The sequence below is a fragment of the Centruroides sculpturatus genome, unplaced genomic scaffold, assembly GCF_000671375.1.
Source record: "Centruroides sculpturatus isolate CEXI.00-Female unplaced genomic scaffold, Cexi_2.0 scaffold667, whole genome shotgun sequence".
In the NCBI taxonomy this organism is placed as follows: Eukaryota; Metazoa; Arthropoda; class Arachnida; order Scorpiones; family Buthidae; genus Centruroides; species Centruroides sculpturatus.
In genome coordinates, this window is record NW_019385247.1 from 111,597 (window position 1) to 126,435 (window position 14,839).

The 14,839-nt window shown below is 28.9% G+C and overlaps 1 protein-coding gene across 3 annotated transcripts in view; it reads left to right on the forward strand.

Annotated features, from left to right (window-relative positions):
• The first annotated feature begins 428 nt into the window (after positions 1 to 428).
• Positions 429 to 14,839, forward strand: part of LOC111636697 (carbohydrate sulfotransferase 4-like) — a 31,161-nt gene continuing 16,750 nt past the window's right edge. Inside the window, exon 1 of one of the 3 annotated variants that reach the window (XM_023381995.1) lies at positions 429 to 585. Coding sequence is in view for 1 of the 3 variants with exons in the window: in XM_023381994.1 (XP_023237762.1) it covers positions 10,584 to 10,610 (27 nt within the window). In the remaining 2 variants the exon portion in view is untranslated. Of the gene's footprint in view, positions 586 to 9,326; positions 9,407 to 10,565; positions 10,611 to 14,839 lie in introns of those variants that run through there. The other 2 variants (XM_023381996.1, XM_023381994.1) reach the window with 2 other exon arrangements.

The window sequence follows — 14,839 nt, forward strand, 5'->3', positions numbered from 1 at the left end:
TAGATTTAAAATTGCAATATTAAACAATTTCTAAAATTCCCCCACATTACTTTAATTCATTATCATAATAGGCACATTAATAAAAAGAGTAAAATTTATGAATAATTTAATAATAAATAAGTAGTCTAATAATTTTTTGTTAAGCCAAAATTAAAAATATCGACTTAACAAGATAAAAATATCTGAAAAATTAGAAGATTATGAAAATTAAAAAATTTCCCGTTTAAAGTCTATGGACTAGTAAAAATGTTTTGAAAATTTCAAGAGGCGATCACGCCTTTATTTTCACTATTCTGGTGCATATATAAATATTAATGAGGGACTTCAACAGGAAGAACACATTATGTAGTCGAACTGACGATTATGATCTTTTTCCTTCTCCAGAAGTCCTTGATAGAAAACTGGTTAACGTCTGGCCTCGCTTTCGTCGTTCCTAAACTCCTAGGTGCATCACCATGTGTACACTCGGTAGACGAAGTTACTCTCTAGGACATGAATAGTAACCAGGGTATAAGGGGCTCTCCGCTTTGTTTCCATCTTCTCCTTTCCAGATTCTACATGATTTCGTTTAAGTGACGGATTGACGTAAGTTGTTTATATTTTTCTCTCTATAACTTTAAAAATGACGTCTACTTTCGAAATAGGTCACACTCGATTCTTGTAAAACTACTTTTGAACTTGGTAATTTCCTTTCTTTCTCATCTCTTTGTATCTTTAAAGAGTGCTGCTTGATTTGTTTGGAACAAACGGTGAGAGATTCATCTATAAATTAAATCTATAAAATAACACAAATAAGCTTACAAAATATATTTTCGGATTTATTCTGTTTAAGTATGTTTATCTATACCTTGTATATACATCTAAGCTATTAAATCCATAATGTCATACAATACAAAATGGGCTGCGATGATTTACATAAATTTCTTTCTGTGTGTACTGTACTATATACAGATATGTATACAGATTAATCTTATATGAAGTTCATATTATAGTTAAGGCCACCTTTTAAACAAGATTAATTAGTAGATAGAAATCAAATATTACAGTCGATGCATAAAGTATGACTTGATTATTAATAGTAGATCTGATATAAATATAAATTTTATTTATTTTTAATATCGATATCTATAAGTTTAATATAAAAAGCTAATTACTTAATTAATTAAATATTTTACTGTCGAAACGTTGTTTTTCTAGTAAACGATTAAGAAATAATTAGACTTTTATTTTTTTATAATTAATCATCTTTTAATTATAGAATGACATAGGCTTTTATTATACGGCAATAATTGTGACTATATTATTCTACACTATCGATATTATACAATGTTTATTCAATATTTTGATTACTCATTCTTTATTCCGTAATTTTTTAAGAATTTTTGAGATGTTCTGCCTTGATAATGCACGGAAAACGAACTTTATACTGTCTCCATAGTCGAATACTAGAATATTCGGATTATTATTAAAAATATCAGGGTCATAGGAAGATTTTGGAAGTCTGAACTCAAAGTTATGTAATTTAAAATGTTATATATTTCAGATTTTAAATATTATTAATATATAAGTGTGTTTGATTGGTTGAAATAGTGTGCATTTTACGCAAGTTTGACGTCGTAATTTAGAATGTCTCAACGTAAAACTGAAGAAAAATGTCAAATTAAAATAAAATGTTCACTAACCCAACTAAACGAGCAGCCTCTATACTATATAAAAGTAATTTGTATTTTTCTGCAGTAGTCCTATATTCTTAGATTTTTATTAATTAGTAATAAAATGAATTAAGTACTGTTTATATTACATCTGTATATAAATTTATTTAATTAAGTATAGACTATTTTATCTTTATCATCGTTCGAGGACTCTCAAACAAAATTCCTGAAAGATTAACGTAGTTAATGAACCGATTTGTTTTCGTTGAAACGTGTCAGATCGATAGCATTTTACGAGTAAGGTGGCAAACTTTCTTTTTATGTAACATAAAAAAAAAAGTTACTGGAAAATATGAAATATTTAATTAATTTTCTAAAGTATGGAGTAAGTGAAACTTAAACATTTTGTTAAGATTTCACGTCGTGATTACGATAGAAGTGATTTATGACTAAGTCATTTAAGAGTTGTAACTTAATATACTCTTGTTTTAAAGTCAATGAAAAATATATTTATCTCCATACATTCTACAGTATAATATTTCGGTTATCGGAAACATTGAATTTAATTTATAATTTCCTATATAGAGTTGTTTTCAATAATTGTTTAATTTTTTATTCGACGTAATAATTGAACTTAAATTATGATCGACACGCAAAAAACAAGTCGAGACTCTGACTCGACGTATGTTAGGAATTAAGGAATTTTTTAGTAACTAACATCTGTTTCGGAGAATAATCTTGGTTTACAGCACTGTTTCGTTGTCGTTCTCTCCTCCCTTTTTTATTTTTAGTTTTAACGTTGAGACAAATATTTCTGTTAAGTTAGCAATACAAATATATAAGCGAGGCGTGTTTGATTATTGTTTTCTTTTGATTTAATTCATACTAAGCGAGGATTTAGTACGAAATTGTAATAAATTCATTTTCATAATTTATGACACGTCGCATTTTCTTGCAAATTTAATTTCTAACGTACACTCACTATACATGTATTAATTAAATATTTATTAAACTTTACTTTTTAACCTAAATCTTAAAAAAAATATTTCATTAATTAAATGAATACATAATTCTCATAATTGGATTTTACGAATTTCTAATTATGTCTCAAAACTTTTTATAGCGCATACGACAACGTAATTTTAATTAATAATTTATTTTTTATTTAAAATTTTGATAAAGTTAAATGAAATTGGTTTCTTTGAAGTGTCGAAATGTACAGAAATTTCGTTTTTTGAGTAATGTATATAAAATATATTATTTAAGTATTATATTTATACAGATCTGAATAATTCTTATAAAAATTCTGAATTAAAATTCAGTCGACAACTTAATTTTATGGTTCCATTTTCAATAAATCTGAATTATTTTTTCCTATACAAGGCATATTATATCACCAGAAATTTATTAGTATTAATCACGTTGATTTTATAATTGTACACTTTTAATTTAAAAACTATTTGATAGAAATTTAAGTTTTATCATTTGATTTGTTTAGAATCATTAGGAGTATAAATAGAATAATCTGTAAAATCGATTCGCTTTTTAAATCATGAAAGGACAAATAATTTAATGTAAACCTCAAAGACAAAATGTGGACTACTAGCGATAAAAGTTGTAAAAGTATAACTATCTAGATAAGAAAACTTGTTAGTCGTATATAAAAAAAAAAAAAAAAACGAAACGAACTTAATGATGTCAATGATAATCAAATGCTTTTTTTTTATTTTCATTATAATTGTCTTCTTTGAAGACAGGAATTTAGAGGTATTTATCCCCAGCGGCGTGTCTATGTCTGACTAACAGATGCAGGTTTTACCACAGGTATTGACTATAGTTTTTAAAAAATTCCAACCAATTTTTTTTTTTGTTTCCGTTATATGTGCAAAACTTTCACTTGATTTCTGAAGGACGTTCTACTAACAAAGACAGAACATAATATTTGTGTAGATTACTTTGAATAATGTTTTAATACTTAATATTATGAAGATACAAACAAAATTTGGTATAATTTTTAAGAACTTTTTTTTTGACGAGAATAAATGGAACTTGTATAAACTTTTTACTTTCTAAATTTAAAAATAGAAAAAGTAGAATAAGATAATTCTTGTAAAGAGAAGATTCGTTATAGGTAGGAAAGAAAAGAATTTTTAAAGTCTAAACTTTTATACTATAGGTTACATTTAAACTTAAAACTTTTATAATTGTTGGAGGATGGCAGAAGAGACAAAATTGAATTGTTAAAATTCTTAAAATCTTTTTCAAATTTAGAAGACTATGGACTTATTTTGAGCAATAGTTCTTCACATATCGATATTTTTAAAGACAATTAGTTCAAAAAACTGGAATGTTCTATTCTTATTTCTATAAATCAACGTATAGATAACATACCATCAATAACTTTTCATCTATTCGTAGATTTATAATGACGTGAAATATATTTTGGTGCTATAATAAACTAAGATAACAGTAAAAATTCGTATCTCATGATTAAATTATGAACAATGTTTTTATACTGTAAGCCATACATGTCAAGGTCTACAAATTATCTGGATAGCCTTTCTATATGAATAAATTTGTCACATATGCGTAAGCCCTCGTCCGATTAGCGATGTGTAGGCTAAATCTTTGTGTGTATTCTTGTATTTATTTTCAAGTTGTGAAACGTTCCCTTTGTGGAATTTCTACATCGAAAGAATCCCAAATTCAGTCTAAATATAGCAAAGTTTCATTTTACTCATGGAAAAAATATATATACTGTGAGTTAGTTGTACGATTAAGTGCGTAAGCTATTTATTACGTCACAGGAAGTAGTAACGTTAATCGTCTATTGTCTCGTCAGCCGGAAAATATAAAAGTGGATGCAATTATAGACTGATACTATGAAGTAGTGTTGGAAGGGGATTTCTAGTTTAAATCCACGAAATCCCGAATTGCATTGTTATTAGGATTCTTATGGGATTACAAGACACGTTTTACGACTTACGTCCAATAAAATCATTCTTTGATTTAGATGAAAAAAAAATAATTATNTGGAGAACAATAAAAACACTACACTCAACAAGCCACCAATAAAACTCAACTGCCTAACCTATAACCAAAGTCTCCTTTTAATTTGTTATTTAAAAAAAGCGCTTGACAAACTTGCCCCGCATGCCGAAGTTGCCCCGATCTCCCCTACGTCTAATAAAATCATTCTTTGATTTAGATGAAAAAAAATAATTATACTTTTATTAAAATGTGTAAATAAAACGTTTTCTAAGCAAAAATGAACGAAACTAAAAAGTTCAAATAAATATAAATATCATATATAGCTAGAATGTGTTATACAGTCGAGTCCTCATAAGTCGTCATATGTATAATTAGACACTGTCGGTTAAGTAGTCAGTTTTCTGTGCTCCCAGCTTTACATAGGCATTAATGTGAAAAAAACTGGTTTACTCGACCCCGTTTAACTCGTCAGGATAAATCGACATACTTTTTCTGTTCCACACTCGTTTAGACGTCTGATAAGCGACTCTCCTCCTGAAAAAAATGAGTTTACACCAACACAGTTTAACGTCACAACAGAATCCGATTTTGCATTTTCTCATCTTTCATTCATGTGTTATTTGCAGCGCATGTTTCACATTTCTGTTAGAAATGAGTATCCGAAAGCTAACAACGCTTACGCTGAAGGAAAAATACGAACTTGTATCTGAATTTGAATATAATAAAACTTTGCAAGCCGAATATACAAAACAAAAAACCTTCCAAGAACAACATTCCTGAAGAAAAAAGAGAAAATTAAGAAACTTTTCTTTGGTCTTCGAATTATTGTAAATAGAGTATACAATATATTGTAAGCCTATAGTACTGTATTCGCTTGTGCCAACGAAAGATCTAACACCTAGCGGTATTAGCGCGAACTATATAATGGCGGCAGCTATGGGTTTATTTTATCCATAGTTTGTGGTCGGTAAGAATTAGAAAATGTTCAACCTTCAATGGTAAATAATAAGTATTGATGTGTATTTACATGCAAGTGTGAAGGTACAGTACATCAAACTCATTATATATGCACACATTCTCAAAAGATAAACTACTGTGAAAAAAGTGGAGAATAAAACTGAAGTTAGGAAAGCCATCAACGAAATTTATGTACTGTACGTTTGCAGTTTGAATTTTAACAAAGACGATTACTATTTGTATGATAAAGAACTCAAACACAAATTAGGACTAAACATTTTATGCCAAAGCAAAAAATAACAATATCCTTCATAAAATTATTAGTGCTTAACTTTCTATAATTATTTTGCATAAATCTGTAAGAAAATATCTTATCTTTGTGAATTATGAATAAAATACTGAATAAAAGAAAATGGCTGTTAACGTTGTTATAAGTTAATACAATTCAAAGTAATATGTATTTTCTTCTTATCTTTCCTATCAAAAATCACTATTTTAGATTGTTGTATTTAAGAATTAAAATTAATTCTGCATAGGTAAGAAAAAATAATTTTGGTAAAATCATGTGATAGCTTTTCTATCAATTTATGAAGAAAACTATAGTCTGCTAAAACTTCAAGGGTTTTGAGGGTTTGGTCTTTGCTACTGAATATTACAAAATCACATGAATTTAAATTTAATATAGCAAACGTAATTGAACCTGCCCATAATATCTATGATTTTTTTGAAGCTGTAATTGTCATGTCCATCATGTGCTATATACTTAAGAGATTGCACCATTTCTTCTGCAATTTTTCAGCACCAATTTTGGGATACTTTACTTCTAGCAGCTTGATAGGTTCTTCATTGTTGAATACAATGAAGAACCTATCAAGCCCATAAGGAGAAAATGCAAAACATGGTTGTAATGGTAAAATTATCAAACCAAACTGTTTGACATCACAACTATAGAGGGTTCTATACAATGTGAGTGCTGTTTTTTCCCACTTTTTTTTTTTTATCATACTATGTATTTTCATTTTCCTTAAATTTGTTTCTAAATATATTAGTTAACTTCTTTTCCCAGTCTGCTCCTCCTTCCATAAGTAATATATATAGTTTATAGCACACTGATCCTGTTACTCTAATACTTCTTTTTTTCTTTCGCAAATCATTATTTTGTTCCATTGTCAAGTGGCAAATGTTTTCTATCTCTCTTGTTTTTGTAAATATTTTCTCTGTAGTATATTGAACCCTTAATAGACATAAGACGATCACTTACATTAGGTAAATATTTATTACAGTCCCTACAGTGTTCAATTACTTTTAAACTGATCAGTGTGGTACAGTATTACCAGCTGAACTTTGTACAGCTTTGGCTACTGAGCATTTTCTTCCAATTAAATGCTTTGCTAAAGCAGAATCAGGAAATTCTTGAAAAAATCGTTCTCTGATAGCATCTCCTTGGCTGTCATTTAATGAAAGAATTTCTGTTTCCTTTGGACATGGCACAAATTTTCAACTTTACAAACTCCATATCTCCTATCAGACCTGCTTGACATTTTGCTCCAATACTGCTCAAGATCAGTACAACTCAGATCTTGAGCAGTATCTTGCAAGTACTACCATACATGCAAGAGAAAAGTACTTATTTATATCTTCTTCATACCAATACAGCTAACATCTATTAGCTATTTGAGTGTTTTACATGAAGCAGTGTCCCTATTGAATGCTTACGGTATCCTGCCTCCTGCTATGCAAGTAAACCGAATAGATGTTATCAAATATTGAGTTCAGAGTTCCACTTTATATTTAACGTAATTTCGTGAGGTTTCTTTGAACTAAAGCAGAGAAAGAAAATTTTCAATTCTACTGGGCAACCATCCTCGTCATTTGGCTTATATATATATATATATATATTTAATGCCACAGCAAATTATCAGTTTTAGCAAGTTTTAGCATTTCCTCTCCTATAAGACAGCTTTCTCGATCATCCAAATACACTATTCTAAAATGTCACAAGTATAATCATGACTTTAATCCTAGTTGATTTCGTAGTTGTTTATGTCGGACACGAATGCGGATAAAACGTTTTGACTACGGAGGGAAAAGTTATTACAAAGACAACACACAAGTAACTCTCCTATTTTGCAAGGCACACTATATCCTTTGTGGCAGCCATTTTGGTCGACTCATACGTCACCTATATTTATTGACACAATCGAATTTTGACACTACTATCTTTTCCTAATTGTAGTTTTGTGATTTTTTTTTACTTTGTTTTAGTCGTCATATCAGATAACTCGACACATTTCCACTTCCTTTTGGGGTGTCGACTTATGCAGACTGGACTGTTGTTATTTTATATTGAAAGGTTGTTTTTTTAGCAGTTGAAAATATTTAAAAAATATTTATTAAATACAATAGACTGGCGATATAGTAAACTCTCAATGAACTGAGCTAAATTATTTCACTATATAAATGATTACTAGCCTATATTTAATGCCCACAGTATTTCTACATGTAACATTAAAANGTTGTTTATGTCGGACACGAATGCGGATAAAACGTTTTGACTACGGAGAGAAAAGTTATTACAAAGACAACACACAAGTAACTCTCCTATTTTGCGAGGCACACTATATCCTTTGTGGCAGCCATTTTGGTCGACTCATACGTCACCTATATTTATTGACACAATCGAATTTTGACACTACTGTGTTTTCCTAATTGTAGTTTTGTGGTTTTTTTCAACTTTGTTTTAGTCGTCATATCAGATAACTCGACATATTTCCACTTCCTCTTGGGGTGTCGACTTATGCAGACTGGACTGTTGTTATTTTATATTAAAAGGTTGTTTTCTTAGCAGTTGAAAATACTTTAAAAATATTTATTAAATACAATAGACTGACAATATAGTAAACTCTCAATGAACTGAGCTAAATTATTCCACTATATAAATGATTACTAGCTTATATTTAATGCCCACTGTATTTCTACATGTAACATTAAAATTACATGCTTTATTTATCTATGTAATATGAAGTCACTAATTGCATTTTTTGACAACTTTATTTATATTTATTAACTCTGATACCAATTTGAGAAATAATCTTGTTTGCATTTATTTTGTTTCTCGTGGTAACAATATTTATCTGGAAAAAGAAACTTAAATCATGAAGATTCGTATCCACCATATCCTTGTAATGCAATCGAATGCACATAAAAATGTTAACAAAGAGATTAAATGTATATGCATGAACCTATCTAAAATACGATGTTTGGATTAAGAGAAAGCAATTTATTTGATAACGGAGAGTTGTTTTTGCCTCTTGCTTATCATTTCTAAGTAAATATTCTGACGAGGTCCCGAATATTATCTTCAAATCTTTTCCTCTTAAAACAAATTAGCAGTAATCAAATTATCATCCTAAATAAATTGCTGCTTGGCTGGCTTCCAAGCGATATATAAACGAAAATACGTTCGAAACAAAAACATAAAACAATAGAATTATAATGAGACAGCCGAAAAGAAACTGTTTGTAATTACGCATTATTTCCGTTGTAGGTTATCTCTGTATGATCCCATATTCTTTGATGACGTGTCCGAAAAACAATTAAAATTGCAATTTCCATCCTTGAATGTTTGTATTTATTTCGAAATTCGAAGTCTGTTTCATTGGTTAAATTCCCAAGCGAAACAAAAAAGCAACACTTTTTCTTGAGTCTTTTAAGATTTGTATTTCCTCTAATTCGAGGGTTTCTGTTGCTTGTCAAACTTTTGATTCCTGTTTTGAAATCTCTATGACCAACGATAAATCTCTCAAGTAGGAGTATTTAAATTCAATAAGTAATTCTTTAAAGTCGAATTGTAGATGTGCAGTAAATACACAGAACTGTTATATTGTTATTACGCAATTTTGATAATTTTGTTTATTTTTAATATTATAATTAATTTATGTAATAACTTGTATTAGTTACTTTCTTATATAACATTTAAAAATATTTTTTTTCTTGTGATTCTTAAACGTTTTCGAATCGTAGAATTTTCTTGTAATCGTAAAAGCGTATTAGAAATAAAGTTAATTATTGTACAGTACTTTGTGTAGCTTTCGAATAATCGTTCTAAATTCAAACAGTGTTTATTGAAACTTTTTTTACATTAAATATACAGACTCCGATTTGTTTGGATATCAAAACTTGAGTAACTCAAAAACAGTTGCGAAATTTTGAAAATTTTGTAAATTAATACGCTGAATTATTGAGATTTTAATTAACATCTTGCAAATTATTTCTTTATTAGTTTTGTTTTTCTTCTGTCGTAGATATTTTTTTTGTTAATGTTTTCCGACTCATTAGAGTTCTTTCACCGGTGTTACAGTTAGTATCTTTCATCTTATCTACTTCTAATTACATAGTAAAAATATTTTTATAAACGTTTACGTTTACGATTTTTGTAGAAACTGCGTTCGTGACCAAACTAATTAATTATTTGGTTTGTTTACTTAACTAAGAAAAACAAATAAATCGTCATCTACTAAGGCAACGGTCGCTACGTTTGGGTGTTAGCTATGATTTTCATGCGTTTAAAACACATTCAATATACTAATTCTAAACATATTCCATCGATGCTTTTGGAATTTATTCGAATATAACAACAAAAAGCTGTCATTAAAAAACAAACAAACAAATTTAATTATTCATTTTTATTAAATAGAAGGAAGTTAGAAGAATGGAGTATCAGTGTATCACGTTCCGGTTTGTCGTTGCAATTTACTAAGTTGTTACTGCAGAAGTTAATCTGATGCTCGCGAGCACCATAGTGTTTGCAAAATACTCCCTAAAATTCAAAGAGAAACCAAAGAGCGAGCAAAAGTATTTAACCTCTCTCATATTTTCCTGGAAAGTATATTTTGCTCATTATCTTATCCTTAATATAAATATTTAGGCTACTTTATTAAACGTTATTGCTTCCGCTCACAAGACTTCTCTCCATTTTCACTGATGAAAAGTTGGTTGCTTTACGCACAGGTTTGTAATATTAATCATCTTAACATTTTCATTTTTGATTCTTTTGAATAAATCCAAGAATGTTTTTTCCCATGAGAAAATCCCGATAGACAAATCTCGTTATTATGCAATGCTTACTTATAATGCAGTAAACGTAAGTTATTACAAAGTGTGAAGGAGGATGACATCAAAGGAATTAGATGGAGTGTCCAGGTTTTGTGGTAGGCTATATTTTTTTCAGGTTTCTACAAAGTAACTATGAAGAATTTCATCTAGATCTGTCAAAGAGTTTAGGAGTTTTTAAGGAACATACAGATCATAAAGTGTCAAGGAGTTTAGAGGAGAGGTGGTTGTCCAAGTTTTTTAGTAGCTCAGTGTTCCTAGAGGTAACTCTGAAAAATTGGGTGCAGAGGATTTAGGAGTTAATATGTGATGAAATCAGGGGAAGGGATCGATATTTCATGATAACTACATTTTCTGTGGTGTCCTAGAAAGTAAATATCAAAAATTAATTTGATGCAGATCGATCATAGTTTAGAAGGAAACAGACAGACACTCTATTTTAGGTATAATTTAGATAATCAGATCTAGTTCTTCATTTTGAGTCTAAATCATAAATTTTGTTCGCAGTTTTGTAAACATGATTTGTTTTTAAAAGATACAATTCGTTCTACATTAAAGTTAAATCCAAATAGTCGATTTTATGAATGGATAGAATAATAAATGCATTAATTCGATTACGTAATAATTGGGTTTTATCGGGCTGGATTTAAGAATCGAGGACTACCGAAAATATTTTTTTTTAATATAAAAATCAGAAAAATATAAAACATAAATGTGAGTAAAGTATATAATTACAAAAATCAACTATAATTTATTAAAATATTTATGTAAAAAAATTTCTTTACGTTCTTTAAGATTTCTTCCTCCAAACAAATTTCTAGAAATTCATTGTTGCTATCACTCAGTTGGGTAGGATTTCGTTGTATCTTTTATTTCGTTTTTGAATAAATTAAAGCTTAATAAGCAAAATTTAGATTAAATAATAATAATAAAAAAAATGCCCAACGATTAACTAAAATGGTGTTTGTTGAATTCGTTATTAATTTATTTGTCGAAATGTGGTCTAATAATAAGAATTTCGTTAGAAATTAATTATTAACACGTTCTTAGTTAGTTGTTTATTTTTAATGATAAAAATAGCATTGAAAGTTGAATATTTTAAATATTGAGAGTATATTTAAAACTGAATTTCAGTAATATTAAAAAAATCATGTCGGATAACATAGCTGAATCACATTGATTCCTATGATTCGTCCACATTGAGTGATTGTGCACACAAATTATATTCTTTCGGGAATCTTGAATAGAGTGACGAATTCTGAATTTTATTATACGGAATGTTTAAAGATAATTATTTTAGAAACTTGTAAGGAATCCTAATGAATATATTGCAATATTGCAATACTGATTCGTTGAAATCTAAATTTGAACTGATAAACAATTCAACCTGATGCAAAAATCAGCAATCCTCAAATTTTCACGTTAGAATTGTGTTTTACAGAAGAACAAATTTGAAAACAACTAAAAACTGAATTTCCACCAAAATTTTGATAATTTTAAGAAAAAAAATGAATTCCAAAGTTTAAGAAATTCTTACATAACGTGCTTTTTATTTCCACAGCGCTTTTTGGAAATGTTTTTTCCCTGCTCTGAAATTAAATAAATGTAAAATAGAAATTTATTTGAAAAATACTTCTTTGAATCGTAGTCTATATTTATTATCACTGAAGAAAGTAAACAATAACATTAAAAATTATTTCGAAAAGAGAATGTGAAGTTTCCATTTATTATGACGAAGTTGCAATAACAATAATATTTTTTTTTTTTTGAAATATTTATTCTAAATTCATTAAAAATGTGAAGAACTAATTAAAATTAAAATATTATATTTTATTATAATAATTTCGAGTTGAATGCTTATATTTACAAACTGAAATACCATTTTTACTTCCCCGATGTTGTACGTAACAGAGGGATCTGTCAAAAAAAATTACACGGAAAATTTTTACATTTTTGGACTTGGGATCTTGAAACGTCGAGAAATGCAATAAAAAATTCAGTTTTTTTCCCTACGCCTAACTAGGACCCAGTTTCCCTTAGACAGACCTCCGGAAGGCACCTCCCCTAAGCAGATCGCCGAAGTGTTGCGTTGCCATAACCAAACAAAGTAAAGTCGAGGAATGATGAGATAAAGAGGGTTCATGTATCTCAAGTAGGGTCAGATTTAATGATGATTTTACTCGTCATTAGCATTTACAATTTTTTATAAAACTTATTCTTACCCTCAAAATTAAGGTTTTTGCCATTTTATAATAATTAAAAATATAAAAAGATTTTTGAATAAAATATCGTAACAGATGGCGTCACACGCAGTTTTAATATGTTTTGGGAAAGTTAAGCAATTCGTTTCAGAAATTATTCTAGTGTAATTCGTAAAGACGAATCATACTAGAAAATACAGCGGATAACTTTGTGAAATTATTCGATTATACCTCGATAATCGATCGAGAATTAAATAATTTCGTTACAATAATTTGCTTTGGATAATTTAACTTAAAGCAATTTTGATTTTTTTTTCCTGTAAAGGCACAACTTTTTGATTGATCTGTAAATCAAAAAAGATGTTCTACAAATGGATGGATTTATTGCATAGCGTCTCGAATTTTCTCTCAATAACATCCTTAAATTGTTAATCAAAATAGGGAAATTCTAGTTTATCGATGGAACTAAATTATTGATTACATCGACTGTTTGGGTGCAATGTTTTTTGAAAACTTTGTTTACAGATCTGTCTGCAGACCTTTCATTCGGACGGCCGAATAGCCAAGGCAGTTAAGGCGTCAGCCACCGCTATGAGATGGACCTAGATCCGGGTAAATCATCCTAGAAAATTTTCATTAGCGGTAATTCCCGGATACGTCGGGCTTCATTCCTCACCACCAAGCCTTTGTGAGTCTGGGCAGACCCATGATGGTTATTAATCAAAAGGCCGTCTTAGAGCTCACAGAGAGAAAATCAAAAAATACTCTTGCATTTAGCCTATACACTTATAACGATATCCGTTATACAAACTCTAACAAAATCAGATAGATAAAGTTTGAAAAATCGTTAATCTTTTAGTCATTATTATTTAAACTTCCGAATATGATTAAAAAGAAATGCACAGAAATAGCGGTTGTTACGGAAAATTATAACCTTTGTAATTTTAATGATGTTGCTGGGAAACATTATCCAATGTAATGATTTATTTCTCCGAAATCGCGAAATTCTCTTCAACCATTTGGAAAAGGTAAAATTCCCTTTTCAAAATGTAAAAGCAGCAAAAATATCTTCGATTTTTCACAGAATTGATGGTATTTTATTTCGAGGAATGTCGGTCCGAACAAAAAATATTCTTATAATTTAAAATACTACTATTAAATTTCAATTTGATTAGGGATTGTACGAATCACTCGTCATTTTAATTATCTAGATTACATTCTACGTTTACTTATTTTGGGATTAGAATGGACACACACACATATATACACACACAAACACACACACACAAAAAAAAAATACACGAGGAAAATTGATACGTAGTTGCAGCTGATTGTTGTTATCATGCAACTGTCTACGTGCCTTGAGGGGTAGAAACGAGTGCCTTCTAGCGTATAATTAGTATTTCATTCTTAAAATTCATTACAAAAAACTCAGTTTTAAAAAAATAAACTTAAAATGTCCTTAAATTACTCTAATAATGAAGATATACGGCACTAAATTTTTGTCAACGATAACGTTTTTAAAAGAAAATTTCATATATGAGTTTTCTACAGATTGTGAATTGAAAATTGTTGATAAATAATTTTGATATACCGGAGAAAAAAGTTTAAAATTTCGTGTCACTTCTGTCATATTTTTAATTGAGGCATTTATCACTATGTATCTCATGCTTTATCGATATCAATATTAATTTATCATTTTATCAATAGGTTAATGTATTTCTAATCATTCCCAATGAGCTCATTAGTAAGGAAATATAAAATTGAATATTAAATTAATTTTTTATGAATGACTCGTAATGATAATGTAGGAGAAGCACAACATCTTCGCTTACGTACTCAGAAAATTAATGAAATGATTGACATATTTATTATTATTATTATTATTTCGTACGCTTTATAAATGTTGCAGTTGTGAATATTGAA